The 19732-nt window shown below is 40.2% G+C and overlaps 1 protein-coding gene across 1 annotated transcript; it reads right to left on the reverse strand.

Annotated features, from left to right (window-relative positions):
* Nucleotides 1-3255: 3255 nt before the first annotated feature.
* On the reverse strand, nucleotides 3256-17781 carry LOC133624523 (lipopolysaccharide-induced tumor necrosis factor-alpha factor homolog). Its single transcript, XM_061988151.2, has 5 exons — nucleotides 17689-17781; nucleotides 8017-8130; nucleotides 7818-7943; nucleotides 3617-3749; nucleotides 3256-3541 (listed from the first exon to the last, which is right to left on the reverse strand). Exons 2-5 carry the CDS (start codon nucleotides 8117-8119, stop codon nucleotides 3436-3438), a joined length of 468 nt encoding a protein of 155 aa, XP_061844135.2. The 5' UTR covers nucleotides 8120-8130; nucleotides 17689-17781; the 3' UTR covers nucleotides 3256-3435.
* Between the last annotated feature and the right edge of the window lie 1951 nt (nucleotides 17782-19732).

Below are 19732 nucleotides of genomic sequence, written 5' to 3' on the forward strand. Positions count from 1 at the left end.
ATTTTAAACTGGGAGAGTCTTCACACATTTGCAGACTTAAAAGTGACCTATAAAGTACTGCATGTATTGGCTCCAGATCCTCTGGCAGAGTTCATCAGCCAAAGAAAAACAGCCGTGAGAGTGTCACTCCAGGCTCTGTCAGAGGTGACTGTTATATTCCTCTGCGCAGGATCACTTTCAGTAGGTCGGCCTGGTCAGTAAGGAGCGCAAATGTGTGGAACTCAGTACCTGAGGAGGTTAAACTGGTCACAACTTACAAGGCCTTCACAAAACAATTGAAAATGTGGCTTATCAACGCCTACAGCTGCCCGCACTAAAAGATGAGCCTGTTTTGATGCTATGTGTAAAACCCTGAAGGCTAGGCTATTTTAAGATTATAAGAAACTGTTTAACTCGCTGTGCTTTTACTTTTATGAATTCAATGATTCTTTCACACATCTCTTATGGCTTAACGACATGGTCCCAGGCACACCAGTCATCAATCAAGACCATTGAGTGTTTCTATAACCGCGCCTTGAAAGTCCTAGACAAGAAGAGTATACGATATCATCATTGCCAAATTCTAACCAAATACAATATTTTAAGTTTTACCAATTTCATTTTGTTTACACACAGTCAAACTGGTTTTTAAATGCTTAAATAACTCTGCTCCCCAATTGCTCTGCAAGGCAATTACAAGACTGCAAAGTGCTACCAGATCTACCACCCGAGCAACGTCAAAAGGCAACGGTTGCGTTCCATTTCGTAGAACATCTTTTGCCCAGACTGCTTTTTCAATAAAAGGACCACAACTATGGAACTCTCTACTTGCCACTTTCAGAAAACAAACACAATTGTGGCTAGTTGAGCAACAACCGTGTTCCCATGTTTAGTTTTTACTAATTTTTACTAATTGGTTCTTATCTAGTTTGCACTTTGTCTGTGTTATTATTATAATAATTATTATCATTATTGGCTTTTATCTAGTTTGCACTTTGTCTGTGTTATTACCATTATCATTATTATTGACTCCTCTTTGCCTCATTATTTTATTTTCCTATTTTAATGATGTTAGATCTGTGTTGTTGTTGTTGTTGTTGTTGTGGACAAGTGTTGTAAATTAGCTTTGGCAACAAACACTATGATGCATAAATTAGATGACTGTTTCAGATATCTGTGTTTCTGTATCTGTCCCTATTTCAAATAAACCAGAAGTAAGTACCGTATTTTTCGGAGTATAAGTCGCACCGGAGTATAAGTCGCACCTGCCGAAAATGTATAATAAAGAAAAAAAAAACATATATAAATCGCACTGGAGAAAACTATGAAACTATGAAAAAAACTGCAACTTATAGTCCGAAAAATACGGTAAGTAAGGTAAATGTTATGTTGTGATGTTGTATTTTATCATATCGTATATGTATTGTGTACTTTTTTTCTTTTTGTCTCTCTTTCTTTTCTTTTTCTGGTAACACTTTAGTATGGGGAACATATTCTGGGGAACAAAAACTTCATTTAGAGTCATTTGGACACTAGGGGAACATATAAGGGTTAGGGTTAGGGTTACTAATAAGCAATAATTCTGAGGTTATTGAGGGAAGACTCTTAGTTAATGGCTTACTGGTTGTATAATAAGGACATGCAGAATAAGGCATTAATAAGTACTTAATAATGACTAATTAAGAGCCAATATGTTACTAATTTGCATGTTAATAAGCAACTAATTAATGGTGAATATGTTCCCCATACTAAAGTATTACCCTTTTTCTTTTAAATTGTAATTTTACTGCCTTTTTTTACATCATGGCCGAGGGACTACAGATGAAAACTAGCCTTCTGGCTAATTCTGTCTTTTTTTAACCATGTGTAGTCATGTGTTTTATGAAATTGCATTGTCCCCCTTTGAAAAAAAAACAAATCTTAATCTTAACGTAAAGCGAAACCATTCTTATTGGGGCATGTCTCACCTTAGAGGAGAACTACTTTGGATCCAGCACCATCCTCTCAGTCGAGGGCTGCACTACCCTCTCTGTGAGGCCTGTGGTGTAACTGGGCTAGTTGGCAAACAACGATATAGAGCATACTTGCCAACCGGGAGACTCCCGAATTTCAGTGCCCCTCCTGAAAATCTACCGGGGCAACCGTTCTCCCGAATTTCTCCCGATTTTCACCCGGACAACAATATCAAAGGCCTACTGAAACCCACTACTACCGACCACGCAGTCTGATAGTTTATATATCAATGATGAAATCTTAACATTGCAACACATGCCAATACGGCCGGATTAGATTAGTAAAGTGCAATTTTGAATTTCCCGCGAAATATCCTGATGAAAATGTCTCGATATGATGACGTTTGCGCGTGACGTCACAGATTGTAGCGGACATTTTGGGACAGCATGGTGGCCAGCTATTAAGTCATCTGTTTTCATCGCAAAATTCCACAGTATTCTGGACATCTGTGTTGGTGAATCTTTTGCAATTTGTTTAATGAACAATGGAGACAGCAAAGAAGAAAGCTGTAGGTGGGAAGCGGTGTATTGCGGCCGACTGCAGCAACAACACAAACACAGCCGGTGTTTCATTATTTACATTCCCGAAAGATGACAGTCAAGCTTTACCATTGGCCTGTTGAGAACTGGGACAACAGAGACTCTTACCAGGAGGACTTTGAGTTGGATACGCAGACACGGTACCGTGAGTACGTAGCTGCGGCTTCCAAACATTTGATCGCTTGCCCGTACGTGCGTGCCGCTATGTGCATGTCACGTACGTAACTTTGGGGACTTTGGGGAAATATATGTGCTGTATGAACTTTGGGGAGGTGAACGATACTTTGGGCTGTGGGATTGAGTGTGTTGTGCGGGCCGTGACGGCACTGCCTTTAGCGTCCTCTACAACCTGTCGACGTATCCGCTTTTTCACCATACAAACAGCGTGCCGGCCCAGTCACATGTTGTATGCGGTTTCTGCATACACATGAAAGTGACTGCAAGACATACTTGATCAACAGCCATACAGGTCACACTGAGGGTGGCCGTATGAACAACTTTAACACTGTTGCAAATATGCGCCACACTGTGAACCCACACCAAACAAGAATGACAAACACATTTCGGGAGAACATCCGCACCGTAACACAACATAAACACAACAGAACAAATACCCAGAATCCCTTGCACCCCTAACTCTTCCGGGCTACTATATACACCCCCGCTACCACCAAACCCTGCACCCCCCACACCTCAACACCAATCCCCCCTCCAATCACCCGAATTCGAAGGTCTCAAAGTTGGCAAGTATGATATAGAGTCAACGAAGGATGACGTCATAGCGGGCCGACTTCCTATCGCATCCTACGAAAAAACTGAGGTACTATTGTAGCAACAGCTATTAATGAAGTATATACTGTCTGCAGTGTGTTTTGAGATGGTATTGTGCAGAGGTGACTGTGTGTTATATTTGTTTATGTACATGGAGCACGGTGCCACAGGTGGAGCAGGAATGCTCCACATCCTTGCATGTATCAATGCACAACGGGATAAAAGCGAAGGGCCATAAGCTGTGAGGGGAGAAGCACCAGAACAGAGTCAAAAAAATATGTTGTATTGATATGAACGTGTCGGTTTCAACTCACCACAACAGTAGGAGCGTGATAACAATGATCCAAGTCAGTGTTCCAGTTTTGTAGCGGGTTCGAGTAATGCAATGAGTATGGCAATTACTACACGTCACCTGTCCGGGAAGATCTGTGAGCAGGCTCTGCGGTGCTACAATCACAAAAACAAACAGATATAACCATAGGCGCCCATCTACTTTTCTGTCAGTGGGTGAATTAGTGTTGTCCCGATACCAATATTTTGGTACCGGTACCAAATGTATTTCGGTACTTTTCTAAATAAATTGGACCGCAAAAAATGTCATTATTGGCTTTATTTTAACCCAAAAAATCTTAGGGTACATTAAACATATGTTTCTTATTGCAATTTTGTCCTTAAATAAAATAGTGAACATACTAGACAACTTGTCTTTTAGTAGTAAGTAAACAAACAAAGGCTCCTAATTTAGTCTGCTGACATATGCAGTAACATATTGTGTCATTTATCATTTGAATGTATTATTATTAATGGAAAACCCCTTGAGATGCCGCATCTCGTTTTCAATGAACACAATACAGTACAACACAGGACAAGTTACACAACAAACAATTACAGACAATCATTAAAGACAATTTTGCTCAGATACCTCTCAGCTCACACAACTCTCTCAGAATTTACAATATTTACAATAGAATAACATATAATGCGGTAAAATAAATATAATATTATCAAATTAAATTCCAACCAAGGACATACTATATACAGTAGCACTCAGTTTTAAGATAAACAAAAAGAGACATTCTATTATTTTGTCAACATTATTAAGGACAAGTGGTACAAAATGAATTATTAATTGTCATGTCTGTTGATCATGTTTTTGTTTTAGTCATGTTCGGTTTTGTTTTTGGACTCTTTGTGCACTCTTGTTTGTTTTGTCACCATAGCAACCCATTAGTTTCCACCTGTCATGTCACGCACCTGTCTCACGCTTTGCACTCGCACACCTGTCATGAATAATGTCACTGCTATTTAAGACTGTCTGTTCCTGCTGATCGTCCTGGTGACATTATCCTATCCATCCATACTACCTCTGCTACCCATGAGATTCCTGTTTACTATAGTTCATGCTTCATGCCATGCCACAGTAAGTGTTTTTGTTTCGTGTTCATAGTTAATTGCCTTTGTGCTAGTCTTTTGGTTTCATTAGTCAAGTTTGTTCTCCGCCATTGTGCGCGCCTTTTGTTTGCTTCCTTTTTTGTAGTTTGTTAGTGTTATAAATAAATATGTACTTACATTCACGCCTTGCCCGCGCCAACTTTCCTTTGCATTCCGGGAAAACAAACCCCAAGGACCACGTTTTGACATCAATCTTCTTGTTCATTATCTGTTTTCTGTTTCAACATGTTCTATCTACACTTCTGTTAAAATGTAATAATCACTTATTCTTCTGTTGTTTGATACTTTACATTAGTTTTGGATGATACCACAAATTTGGGTATCAATCCGATACCATGTAGTTACAGGATCATACATTGGTCATATTCAAAGTCCTCATGTGTCCAGGGACATATTCCCTCAGTTTATAAACGTAATATACTTTTGAAAAAAAACGAAAGAAGATTTTTGTGGTGTTAAAAAATATCGATGTAATCAAAGTAGTAGCGACTAGATACGCTATAGTACGTGGTATCATTACAGTGGATCAGTGATGTGCAGTCAGGGGAGGCAGGTGAGGCGGGGCCCCACGTGCCATCATCAATCAATCAATCAATCAATCTTTATTTATATAGCCCTAAATCACAAGTGTCTCAAAGGGCTGCACAAGCCACAACGACATCCTCGGTACAAAGCCCACATACGGGCAAGGAAAAACTCACCCCAGTGGGACGTCGATGTGAATGACTATGAGAAACCTTGGAGAGGACCGCATATGTGGGTAACCCCCCCCCTCTAGGGGAGACCGAAAGCAATGGATGTCGAGTGGGTCTGACATAATATTGTGAGAGTCTAGTCCATAGTGGATCCAACATAATAGTAAGAGTCCAGTCCATAGTGGGGCCAGCAGGACACCATCCCGAGCGGAGACGGGTCAGCAGCGCAGAGATGTTCCCTGCCGATGCACAGGCGAGCGGTCCACCCCGGGTCCCGACTCTGGACAGCCAGCACTTCATCCATGGCCACCGGACCTGTGCCCCCCCCCCCCCCCCTCAAGGAAAAGGGGAGCAGAGGAGAAAAGAAAAGAAACGGCAGATCAACTGGTCTAACAGGGGGGCTATTTAAAGGCTAGAGTATACAAATGAGTTTTAAGATGGGACTTAAATGCTTCTACTGAGGTAGCATCTCTAATTGTTACCGGGAGGGCATTCCATAGTACTGGAGCCCGAATAGAAAACGCTCTATAGCCCGCAGACTTTTTTTTGGCTCTGGGAATCACTAATGAGCCGGAGTTCTTTGAACGCAGATTTCTTGCCGGGACATATGGTACAATGCAATCGACAAGATAGGACGGAGCTAGACCGTGCAGTATTTTATACGTAAGTAGTAAAACCTTAAAGTCACATCTTAAGTGCACAGGAAGCCAGTGCAGGTGAGCCAGTATAGGCGTAATATGATCAAACTTTCTTGTTCTTGTCATGGAAAGAAAAAAAATTTTAAAAGAAAAAAAAAAATTAAATTGTTATATGTATCCAGTGATTATGCTATAATGTTATTTTCCATTTAACTTAACCAGTTTTAGATTATTTTTTTATTCAAAATCGCTGAATTTTCACATTTGCCGTTCAAATACTGAGAAGAGACTTGCGGTGAGTCAGCAGCCAGTTCACTCAGTTGAGCCTCACCATGGATTTGCGCAATGACTCCGCTAACTGCTGGCCTGCTGTGCAGTGAGACCGTATTGCTATATGAATTATATTATACATTTCCATAGTTTAGTTAGCTGAGGTATATAATGTACAGTGTATTTTGTCAACAACTGCATGTGTGTAACGTATTTCTTGTGCTGAGCAATCATAAAACTGCTGCGAAGACGCACTGTGTGAGGCTCGCAGTAATAGCGTCTCCTGGTGGTAGAGGGCGGTAGTGATTCCAGAGAGCATTTCTGCGACTACTCGGCTGCAGAAGAAGTGACAACAATCAGCAACAGTTAGCAGCGATCGTTTATTTTTTCCTCTTGCCTGGACTATTAACATGGAGTTAAAATAAAACAGTTTTCTAAACTGGACTTTCAATCGAAGCAGGAGGTAATACTTAAAGGAAGATCTCCATCGAGACAGAGAGACTTTTAAAACTGAAGAAAGATAAGGAAGACTTCTATAAACAAGTTATCGATGCTTTTGTTCAAAAGGAGCTGCGCATGGACTTCATTTATAAGTAAAGGTAAGACCATAATAACGTTTTTTTTAATTAAATGTGCTTTTTTGTGTGCTACAGTTTGTATGTGTAAAGTTAAAGTTAAGTTAAAGTACCAATGATTGTCACACACACACTAGGTGTGGTGAAATTTGTCCTCTGCATTTGACCCATCCCCTTGGTCTCCCCCTGGGAGGTGAGGGGAGCAGTGGGCAGCAGCGGCGCTGCGCCCGGGAATCATTTTTGGTGATTTAACCCCCAATTCCAACCCTTGATGCTGAGTGCCAAGCAGGGAAGAATGCTGATATGAGCTTTTAAACATAACCCGTTAACTGCTGCCAATCGAATGGTGTTAAGATACTCTTTAGGGTTCATATGTTTGTAAATCTGACTGTGATGAAGTCAGTGCCTCACCAGCCATGAACCTCACCGCACGTCACTGCAGTGGATGTTAGGTGTAGATCCACCAATGGCATTTGTTTATATTGTAGCGTCCCGGTAGAGTTGGTGCTGCAGGGAATTCTGTGAATTTGTTCTGTAGTGTTTAGTGTGGTTTCACTATACGGCACGTCTTTATGACAGTGTTGGCATTGTTCATACGGCCATTCTTAGTGTGACATGTATGGCTGTTGAATAAGCATGCGCTTTATTCGCTCGTGTGCAATGTGTCAAAGTCAAGATGATTGCGTCTTTAGTTCATTATTGGGCACAATGAAATCTTGGTTAGACTTTGTTGATTAGAGACTATATGATATGCAACTTTCATTTGATGTAAAACGGACCAAACTCGCCACAAAATTAACAACAACAAGATTGACGGTATCGGCGCATATGGATATAACATAAAGAAAACACAGGTCACTCTGACATAAAAGCAAAAAGACTCACCAGTGTGCACAACCTGAAACTGAGGTACAGCATACTGGACAGCAGGTACAGCAGGTGCAGCATACTGGACAGCAGGTGCAGCATACTGGACAGCAGGTGCAGCATGCTGGACAGCAGGTACTTCAACTGAAAAATGAAGTAATACTTAAAGATATATGCTTATATACAGATTGTTAGATGGATTTCTCTGATGTCTCACCAGTATGCACGGCCATCTGACTTTGGTGGGTTATCACAGTTTCGCGGGGACCAGAGTATTGTGGGGGTGGGATAGTGAATGGATCAACTTCTGCCACCTGCATGATGTGGCGTGCTAGAGAGAGTGCAATTAACGGATCATTTTAGACAAAAAGAATAAAAGCTCCAACATATCACGGTAAAGTACGCTGCTTAATTGAACATCTCTTCCTTTATCAACGATGCTTAATGTTAAATATTACTCAAATACAAAGGACCTGGTCTACAACAAATAACAAGTGACGTGCGATACCGCTGATATTCTTTGCGATCGGATACCATTCAAGCTGGTATCGGCGATACAGCCCTTTGAGACACTTGTGATTTAGGGCTACACTGCAAAAAGTCAGTGTTCAAAAACAAGAAAAAGAAATACAAAAATTAGGGGTATTTTATTTGAACTATCTGCCAATAGAACAAGAAAATTTGGCTTGTCAAGACTTTCCAAAACAAGTCAAATTAGCTAACCTCAATGAACCCAAAAATACCTTAAAATAAGTATATTCTCACTAATAACAACTGTACTACTACATGAGTACGTATTTTCTATTGTTTCATTGAAAATAAAACAGCAAAGTCCATTTGTCTGTCATCCGTTTTAATTATGAGACACAATTGTGTCAAAGTCATGATTTTTTTTTTTTTACATGCTTGAAATAAGAAAGTATTACTTTAAAAAAGTTGTTTTATATTTATGAGTGTTGATGACACAGCTTTGCAACAGTTGGTATTCTAGTTTCAAGCATGTTTTACTCAATATCGGTCATCAAAGCAACAAGCTGTAATATCTTACTGAGATCATTTAGGACCAAAACCCTTAAAACAAGTAAAACACTCTAACATAAAATCTGCTTAGTGAGAAGAATTATCTTATCAGACAGAAAATACGCAAATATCACCCTTATTTGAGATATTTAATCTTACTTAGATCTCAGTTTTTGCAGTGTATATAAGTCAACTTTGATTGATTGATTGATACCGATACTTTGTTACTACGTTTTTTTTTGAAGAGGCAGGGTCAAAAATGTACTATTGTCCTTTGTTTAGGATTTTTTTCCTATTCACAAAGATTGTGCTCAAAAGGCTCAACAAATAAATACATTCAGTGGTGGTGCTGTAGGTCTACAACAGGGATGTCCTACGTTTTTCCAATGAGGGCCGCGCACCAAAAAAATTGAAGGAATGGAGGGCCACTTTGATATATTTTGTACATTAAAGATACTAAAACATTCCTACATTGTTGATACAAATTATTGTTACAGTGTAATAATTATTGTTACCTGTGGTAATGCCACTATGATACAACATCTGTATTATAATCCTTGAACAAAGTAAGAGTGAAACTCATGTGAATAATCACTGAATTGAGAACTGGAGGTGGGATTAAATAAATTGTCTTCTTCCCACTCCCTTTCAGGCAAAACTGGACAATCATGCATTACATACTATACATTACCCTTTGCACTATATTAATTTATATTATTATGTGTTGTCAACTTTGTACTTTTTTATGTCATTGCCTGAAATAAATAAATCAATGTGAGGTGGCGACTTGTCCAGGGTGTACCCCGCCTTCCGCCCGATTGTAGCTGAGATAGGCTCCAGCGCCCCCCGAGACCCCAAAGGGAATAAGTGGTAGAAAATGGATGGATGGGATGGAAAACAAATGAAATGAAAACAATGCAATCCCAGCAGGCACAAGACATTGATACAACGTTGATTATACATGCATGTGTCATGTCTGTATGATCATGTTTTGTTTTAGTCATGTTCGGTTTTGTTTTTGGACTTTTTGTGCACTTTTGTTTGTTTTGTCACCATAGCAACCATTAGTTTCCACCTGTCACGTCACGCACCTGTTTCACGTTTTGAGTCACGCACCTGTTTTCACTAATCATGTCTGTAGTATTTAAGTTCATTGTTTTCAGTTTGTCTGGCTGGCAACATTGCATTTATGCTCTACACACTCTTCATCCTCTTAGATCATGCTTCATGTCCCATGCCAAAGTAAGTTTTTGTTCCATGTTTAGAGTCTTTTTGGTTTCATAGTTTGTTCTCCGCCATTGTGCGCGCCTGTTGTTTACTTCTTTTTGTTTTAGTAATTATAAAATAAATGATGTACTTACATTCCCGTCTCGCCCTAGCCAACTTTCCGTTGCCTTCCGGAAAAGCAAACACCCAGGACCAAGTCTTGACAACATGTCCTTTAAAACTGACTTTGAAACAACTTTGCAAAATAGTTGTATTTGTAAACTGAGACAACGTTGATGTCTAACGTTGGATCCACGTTGTTGGTTGGGAATCTACCAAATGTCAATGGTCAAATTAACGTCATAACCTGACGTTGAATAAATGTTGTCAAAAAGCATGTTGTTTCAACGTTGTATTTGTGTTGTAGAATATTGGTTGGGAAATGATCAAAATCCAAGGGTCTAATCAACGTAAGAACTCAACATTGATTAAACGTCGTCAAAAAGCATGTTTTTTTTTTAATGTTATGTTTGAGTTGCTCAACGTCAGGACCTAATTCAGCAAGTTATCAACGTTGTTTTAATGGATTCTTAATAGGACTAGTTGTTAAAGATCCCTAAATATTCAGCACAACAATTAAATGGGGTTGGAGATGTCCTCTTGGGTGGGGTGGAGTTTGGCAATAATCATGTGGTGCCACCAGTACAACACATCTTCAGTTGTGTTCCCCGACGTCATTGGGCGTTTCGGCCATTTATCACAAGACACCCTCTGCCGAGGTTGGCCCACCACAGGCTGATCAGACCTGGGTGTGTGTCGCATGGTGGCACCACGTGGTTATTTGGCAGCCCATGCTGCATCCCTGCGCTTCAGCCACAGCCAGTGACTGCTCCGTTCTGCTGCGGTGGCAAGTTCTTTAATAGCCTTGCGTTGGGCCTGTCCTCTGATTCCTACTTCTTTCAGGAGCCTTGTGGTGGAACTGGCTACAAAGCCTCTACAGCCCACCTCCACTGGCCACACCTTCACGTCCCAGCCCCTTGCCTCTGCTTCAGCTGCCAAGTTGGCATATCGCAGCCTCTTCCGTTCGAATGCTTCATCGATGGCGTCCTCCCATGGGACCGTTAGCTCAACGATGAAGACACGGCGGCAGGACATGGACCAGAGGACCAGGTCTGGGCGCAGGCTGGTTGCTGCAATTTCGGGTGGGAAGATAAGCCTCTGGCTGAGATCTACCCGCATTTCCCAATCTCGGGCTGCGTTCAGTGGGCCTAAGTCTGGAGGTGATGGCTTGGTCCGCCGTTTCTCTCCTTGAAAGTTGTTTTGTGTGGGAAGGTAGCCTGAGCATTTAGAGGCATGGCATTGGTGACTACTCTCTTGTTCTCAAGTTCGGCAGCCAAGCACTTCAGTACTTGGTTGTGGCGCCAGGTGTATCTCCCTTGAGTCAGACTGGTCTTGCAACCAACCAAGATGTGTTTGAGGGTTGCTGGGGCTGTACACTGGAGACAGGCTGGGTCCTCTCCATACCAGAGATGTAGGTTGGTTGGAGAGGGCAGGACATCATATGTGGCTCTAATGATGAAACTTAGTCTTTTAGACTCCATGCTCCATATTTCGTTCCACGTGATTGTTCTCTTCTCCACGCCCTCCCACCTTATCCAGCGGCCCTGCTGGGCTTGGGAGACTGCCTTGGCACACCTGGCTGCTTCCTCCTGGTGGCGCACTTCCTCCACCACCATGTGCCGCCGTTCGGTTGCAGTTGCCTTTTGCCACGTGGGTGTTGTTGCTTACAAACCAAGGCCCCCTCTGCCATATTGGACATGCCCCACTATATCCCGGTGTCTGAGGGCAGTCTTTGCCACTGTGACTGCTGCAGATGGATTCCATTTCCTCCCTGCCGCTAGGGTTGGAGCAGCACCTCTGACGAATGGGTCCCGGGATTCTGTGAGAGTCATTTCCTTTGTGCCTGCTGGTATGTAGGTGTTACACTGTAAATAACAAAGAAAATGGCTGTAATATCTAATCTAACCCCCGTTTAGATATTTTATTACAAACCCCGTTTCCATATGAGTTGGGAAATTGTGTTAGATGTAAATATAAACGGAATACAATGATTTGCAAATAATTTTCAACCCATATTCAGTTGAATATGCTACAAAGATAACATATTTGATGTTCAAACTGATAAACTTTTTTTTTTTTGCAAATAATCATTAACTTTAGAATTTGATGTCTGCAACACGTGACAAAGAAGTTGGGAAAGGTGGCAATAAATACTGATAAAGTTGAGGAATGCTCATCAAACACTTATTTGGAACATACCACAGGTGAACAGGCACATTGGGAACAGGTGGGTGCCATGATTGGGTATAAAAGTAGATTCCATGAAATGCTCAGTCATTCACAAACAAGGATGGGGCGAGGGTCACCACTTTGTCAACAAATGCGTGAACAGTTTAAGAAAAACCTTTCTCAACCAGCTATTGCAAGGAATTTAGGGATTTCATCATCTACGGTCCGTAATATCATCAAAGGGTTCAGAGAATCTGGAGAAATCACTGCACGTAAGCAGCTAAGCCCGTGACCTTCGATCCCTCAGGCTGTACTGCATCAACAAGCGACATCAGTGTGTAAAGGATATCACCACATGGGCTCAGGAACACTTCAGAAACCCACTGTCAGTAACTACAGTTGGTCGCTACATCTGTAAGTGCAAGTTAAAACTCTCCTATGCAAGGCAAAAAACGTTTATCAACAACACCCAGAAACGCCGTCGGCTTCGCTGGGCCTGAGCTCATCTAAGATGGACTGATACAAAGTGGAAAAGTGTTCTGTGGTCTGACGAGTCCACATTTCAAATTGTTTTTGGAAACTGTGGACGTCGTGTCCTCTGGACCAAAGAGGAAAAGAACCATCCGGATTAATATAGGCGCAAAGTTGAAAAGCCAGCATGTGTGATGGTATGGGGGTGTATTAGTGCCCAAGGCATGGGTAACTTACACATCTGTGAAGGCATCATTAACGCTGAAAGGTACGTACAGGTTTTGGAGCAACATTTGTTGCCATCCAAGCAACGTTATCATGGACGCCCCTGCTTATTTCAGCAAGACAATGCCAAGCCACGTGTTACAACAGCGTGGCTTCATAGTAAAAGAGTGCGCGTACTAGACTGGCCTGCCTGTAGTCCAGACCTGTCTCTCATTGAAAATGTGTGGCGCATTATGAAGCCTAAAATACCACAACGGAGATCCCGGACTGTTGAACAACTTAAGCTGTACATCAAGCTGTCACAAGGTGTTGGTGACGACCCCCAAGATGCAGAGATGGCAGGCTTTGTGCAGGAAAACATAATTTAATGTCCAAAATAAAGAAAACACAAACCAGGAACTAGGAGACAGGAAACAGGATACCAGGAAAACAGGACCTAGAAGACGGCTAACAGCTATCCGGAATCAGCATACAGCTTTAACGACAGGTAGTAACGACAATACTCCAGCCCTGACTGGAGGTCAAATCAGGTCTAAATAGCAGCTGGCTGATTGACAACAGGTGTGGCCAGGTGCCAATCTGCCGCAGCTGAGGGGAAACAGCGCTCAGGGAGACAAGCAGGAAACAACCAAAATAAGAACGCTGACAGGAAATAAAACAAACACAGAGGAAAAACTAAAACCTAACCAAACTGTCAGGGACAAGCCTGACACAAGCAAGAATGGGGAAAAAATTCCACCTGAAAAGCTTCAAAAATTGGTCTCCTCAGTTCCCAAACGTTTACTGAGTGTTGTTAAAAGGAAAGGCCATGTAACACAGTGGTAAAAATGCCCCCTGTACCAACATTTTTTGCAATGTGTTGCTGCCATTAAATTCTAAGTTAATGATTATTTTCCCCAAAAAAAAAATACGTTTCTCAGTTCCAACATTATATATATTGTCTTTGCAGTCTATTCAATTGAATATAAGTTGAAAAGGATTTGCAAATCATTGTATTCTGTTTTTATTTACCATTTACACAACGCGCCAACTTCACTGGTTTTGGGTTTTGTACTAGCACTGTAAAAAAAATACCAGGATTTCCCAGCATTTAACAATATTTTTTCACATTGAATTACTGTAATCAATTTTCACAGCAAATAACTTATTTTCACAGTAAAACACTAATCATAGTCCTATCACAATAAATTATCATAAATTCTAACTGAATTGTCTTTTAAGGAGTTATGTAGACTTCGTTGCACACACTGCAGAGAGATAATTAACTATTAAATTACAATTGTGAAGTCAGGGTATTTAGTTTGTAATTTTATTGTAATTAGCTATAAAATTGCAACCGTGAAGTCGTGGCATTTAGTTCTAACTTTGTTTTAACTTACCGTAAAATCCCAGCTTTGCGGTTACAAAATAATTGCTGTAAGAAAATTTCGCAGTAAATTACTGTAAATGTTACTGTGAAAGTAATGCAATTATTAGCCAGTAAATTTGTTGTGAATTTACTATGAACATTTTTACAGTGAGTCCTATGATAATGATCTGCTCTACATGTGCATGCATGTATCAATGGAAATAGCCATGACATTATTATTACTTTTTAATAAGCATATTCAGATCAAGTGGATAGAACACTCATGATAAACAAGTCAAACACACGTCAGAAGTGTTGTTGTAATGGCAAAAAGCAGGCTAAAAGGAAAATTGTCTTCTCCAAATCCAAAATAAAATCCAATTTTTTCATCTAGATACTGTTATGTTCTCTTGATCTGGACCCCAGGATGTGGAGACAGCAGGCCAAGTGCTAGTAAGAACCCTTTATATCAGGGGATAAAATGAAAAAAGTGCAGCAGGGAAATGCACAGGAAGAATAGAGAAAGCTATGCAGTGCATCAAGTTACAAAGGAAAATGATCTGGAGCTATTTGGCAACCAGGTGGGTGAGCCTGCATTCCGACAAGTGGTGGTGGCAAACAGGAAGTGTAAACCTTAAGAGCAGAAAATAATTACAGAAACTAAGGATACTGATAATAATAAAAACTGTCATGTAAGATCATGGAATAAACTCTACAATGTTTATAAAGTGCATTGCGTGATAATAAATAAATACATTTCTAAAATGTTGTGCCTGTCAATAAGGTGACCAAATATCGAATAGTTATACGCCTCCGTGTGATGTGGTGAACCTTTACACTGTTTACCGCAAAATATAACCTAACTGACAGGCAATAACGGCTCTCTTGCAGTTTCAGTAAAAGGCAAGGCAAGTTTATAAATGGAGCACAATTTGTAGGCCATTCAAAGGGAATTACACATGCATAACATTGACCGGGTGAATTAATTCATGAATAAAAATAAAATAATCACAAAAATCATCCTGGCAAAATCATGAATACAAGTAAAATCATCATGAAAATAACTATTAATCTGTTGAATTAAAAGTAAAGGGTGACCTCCGTGCCACACCCGCCTGGTTAGAGCTATTCTTTATTTCCTCATACTGAAGAAGATAAGACTGACTACGAATAGTTCTACACAATTCCAAGAATTTGGGAGTGCTTTCCATGAATATGTCAAAGAAACTGATCTTCAATTTAACCCCGACTAAAATGCCACGTATATATTTAATTTATTAGGGCCCGCAATGGCCCATTGCAAAAGGACTCCCAAAGGGAGTCCTTATGCAATGGGACATAAGGACCTATTATTTTTCTAAGGTTTTATTCTTTCTTATTATTATTCTTCCGCAGCTTTGCGCACTACTTTCACCCCCTTAACATGCTTCAAAACTCACCAAATTTTGCACACACATCAGTAATATACGGCAAAACTTTTTATCAAAAAACCAAACCTCAAAACTCAAAATTGCGCTCTAGCGCCCCCTAGGAAAAAACAAAACTAGACTGCCTGTAACTCCCACTAGGAAGGTCGGAAAAACATGAAACAAAATCCTCTATGTAGGTCTGACTTAGACCTAGTTCTCATAATTGTACATCCTCGGGCTAAAATCAACAGGAAGTTGGCAATTCCCCCTTCAAGACAAAAAAGTACTAAAAACAGTCAGTTTTGCTTCTTTGAGCTGTAATTTGACCCCCTTAACACGCTTCAAAACTCACCGAACTCAACGCACACATCAGGACTGGCAAAAATTGCAATCTAATAAAGAAACCTAACCCCAAATTTAAAAATTGCCCTCTACAGCAATTTTTGAATAAAACTGATAAAAAACTGCTCCTCGGAAGAAAAAAATTACAAAACTGCCTGTAACTCCCACTGGGAAGGTCGGAGAGACATGAAACAAAAACCTCTCCGTAGGTCTCACTTAGACCTACATTTCATAAATTGACTACCCCCAGCAAAAATCAACAGGAAGTTTGCTATTCCCCCTTCAAAACAAATTTTTTGTAAAAACCAGTCACCTTCCTTCAAAAACGAACTCCTCTGAGCGCGTTTGTCGTTTCGCCTTCAAACTAACACAGGAGAGACATTGAACCCTTGCGATTACAACAACAGAAGCGCTTTTTAATTAACTGCTCCGGTTTTGATTTTATGACCCTTCAAAGACCCGCTGCGCTGATGCTGCTGCAATGCTGTTTTTTTAAGATGGCTGCTTAAAAGCAGGAAGCACCAACGTGCCCACACAATGCAGACAAGGTAGGTACACTAGACAAAAGTCTTGGGACACTTCAGACTAAAAGTAGACAAAAGTATTGGGACACTTAGGACTAGCACCTGCCAAATACGCGGGCCCGAACAACGCTGCTTGCAGCTTTAATTTTTTTAATTGAATTTCATTTACATTTTTTTTTTTAGTTAATTTCATTTATTTATTTTCCCTCATTTTAATTTCTTATTTATTTTGTGGGTGTCTTGTTTTGTTTTTTTTTGGGGGGGGGGGGGGGGGGGGGACATTTGATATGTGATTTTATTCCTGGAACTTGCCTTAAAACTAAAAAAAAAAAGAAGTAAAGAGTGTAGATAATCCAATCATTTTCATCATAAAATATGCACATTTGTGTAAAACTCTCCAATCCAGTTTATTTTGTCCACAAATGACAGACAAAAGATGATATACTGTACTTGTGTGGGTTTACAAAAAAATGTCATGACCAATGAGGTGTAGTGGATCCTATAAATAAAATTCAAACGTTTTAGTTGTAGTAGGAGTAGTAATAGTTTTGTCATGGACCATGGTCTATCGCATAAGCACAGATTTTTGATTAGATTTTTTTTTTTATTAAGGATCCCCATTAGCTGGTTGCCTCAACAACCCACTAGTCTTCCTGGGGTCCACAATTCAATACAATTACAAGTAAAAGCATATAGTTATAACTACACAACACAGAAAAAAAAAAAAGAGAAAAAAAAGCATCAATAAGAAAACAAGCAAACAATTTACAGTCACAGAATAATAATTACCATATAAATATAACTACACAATATAAAACCAAACAAAACATCAACGAGCAAACTAATTTAAAGACTCAGATAAAATAATACTTTCTTTTTAAAAACCTGTTTACTTTCCATGCCGGTGAGAATTTGAGGCAGAATATTCCAGAGCCATAAAGATCTATAAATAAAGATCTATAAATAAAAAGATAAATAAAGTTGTAACATCGAACAATTCTTATGAATAAATGAATGTAAATATAGATTTTTAGTAAGGCTTACCTTGTAATTACCTTGTAATAGAAAGAGTCCGGCAGAAAGATCATAGAGCGGCTGACTCTGAAAACAAGTTTTTGCTGTAGAGCAGGTGGAGAAACACACCTTTGGGTTCCTGCCTTGAAGTGAAACCTGCCAAAAACTAGTGGGAGTATAAACTACGCTGTATAATTATGTGATGTACATATGTTATATCGTTATGTCTAAATAATCAGAAATCTATTGTTTGTTACAACAACACATGTTTTTTTTTCTTTCAAAGAAATATGTGTATTTATGAGTAGTATTTCTAATGTTTAAATTAAGCTTCATGATGGGTATCTGCAAAAATGCAATGAATAATAGACTTAGACTTTAATGATCCACAAGGGTAATTGTTCCACACAGTGGCTCAGTTACAAAGGATGGAAAGGATAAGGATGGAAAGGGTAATGCACACAAGGGCACAAAAAGAGGGCGAAAACAAAAGGTATGAAGTAGACTGAAAATGTATGATAGTAGCGCTATAAATATAACATATGTCATATTTACGTATTATATATACAGTATATAATATATACCATATATAACAAATCCCATATATATATAGTATATATATATATATGTACTCGTCTTTTACTTTGTGTTTTTATGTTCTGTATTTGAGGTCTCTCTGATGTAAAACACTTATTTTTAACTGTAGTTGTTTATAAATAAAACAAGGTATGATAAAAAAAAATATCATCAATCAATCAATCAATCTTTATTTATATAGCCCTAAATCACAAGTGTCTCAAAGGGCTGCACAAGCCACAACGACATCCTCGGTACAAAGCCCACATACGGGCAAGGAAAAACTCACCCCAGTGGGACGTCGATGTGAATGACTATGAGAAACCTTGGAGAGGACCGCATATGTGGGTAACCCCCCCCCCCTCTAGGGGAGACCGAAAGCAATGGATGTCGAGTGGGTCTGACATAATATTGTGAGAGTCCGGTCCATAGTGGATCCAACATAATAGTAAGAGTCCAGTCCATAGTGGGGCCAGAGGGACACCATCCCGAGCGGAGACGGTTCAGCAGCGCAGAGATGTTCCCAGCCGATGCACAGGCAAGCGGTCCACCCCGGGTCCCGACTCTGGACAGCCAGCACTTCATCCATGGCCACCGGACCTGTGCCCCCCACCCCCTCAAGGAAAAGGGGAGCAGAGGAGAAAAGAAAAGAAACGGCAGATCAACTGGTCTAACAGGGGGGCTATTTAAAGGCTAGAGTATACAAATGAGTTTTAAGATGGGACTTAAATGCTTCTACTGAGGTAGCATCTCTAATTGTTACCGGGAGGGCATTCCATAGTACTGGAGCCCGAATAGAAAACGCTCTATAGCCCGCAGACTTTTTTTGGGCTCTGGGAATCACTAATAAGCCGGAGTTCTTTGAACGCAGATTTCTTGCCGGGACATATGGTACAATGCAATCGACAAGATAGGACGGAGCTAGACCGTGTAGTATTTTATACGTAAGTAGTAAAACCTTAAAGTCACATCTTAAGTGCACAGGAAGCCAGTGCAGGTGAGCCAGTATAGGCGTAATATGATCAAACTTTCTTGTTCTTGTCAAAAGTCTAGCAGCCGCATTTTGTACCAACTGTAATTTTTTAATGCTAGACATAGGGAGACCCGAAAATAATACGTTACAGTAGTCGAGACGAGACGTAACGAACGCATGAATAATGATCTCAGCGTCGCTAGTGGATAAAATAGAACGGATTTTAGCGATATTACGGAGATGAAAGAAGGCCGTTTTAGTAACACTCTTAATGTGTGATTCAAAGGAGAGAGTTGGGTCGAAGATAATACCCAGATTCTTTACTGATTCGCCTTGTGTAATTGTTTGGTTGTCAAATGTTAAGGTGGTATTATTAAATAAATGTCGGTGTTTAGCAGGACCGATAATCAGCATTTCCGTTTTCTTGGCGTTGAGTTGCAAGAAGTTAGCGGACATCCATTGTTTAATTTCATTAAGACACGCCTCCAGCTGACTACAATCCGGCGTGCTGGTCAGCTTTAGGGGCATGTAGAGTT

The sequence above is a fragment of the Nerophis lumbriciformis genome, linkage group LG27 (genome assembly GCF_033978685.3).
Source record: "Nerophis lumbriciformis linkage group LG27, RoL_Nlum_v2.1, whole genome shotgun sequence".
Lineage (NCBI taxonomy): Eukaryota > Metazoa > Chordata > Actinopteri > Syngnathiformes > Syngnathidae > Nerophis > Nerophis lumbriciformis.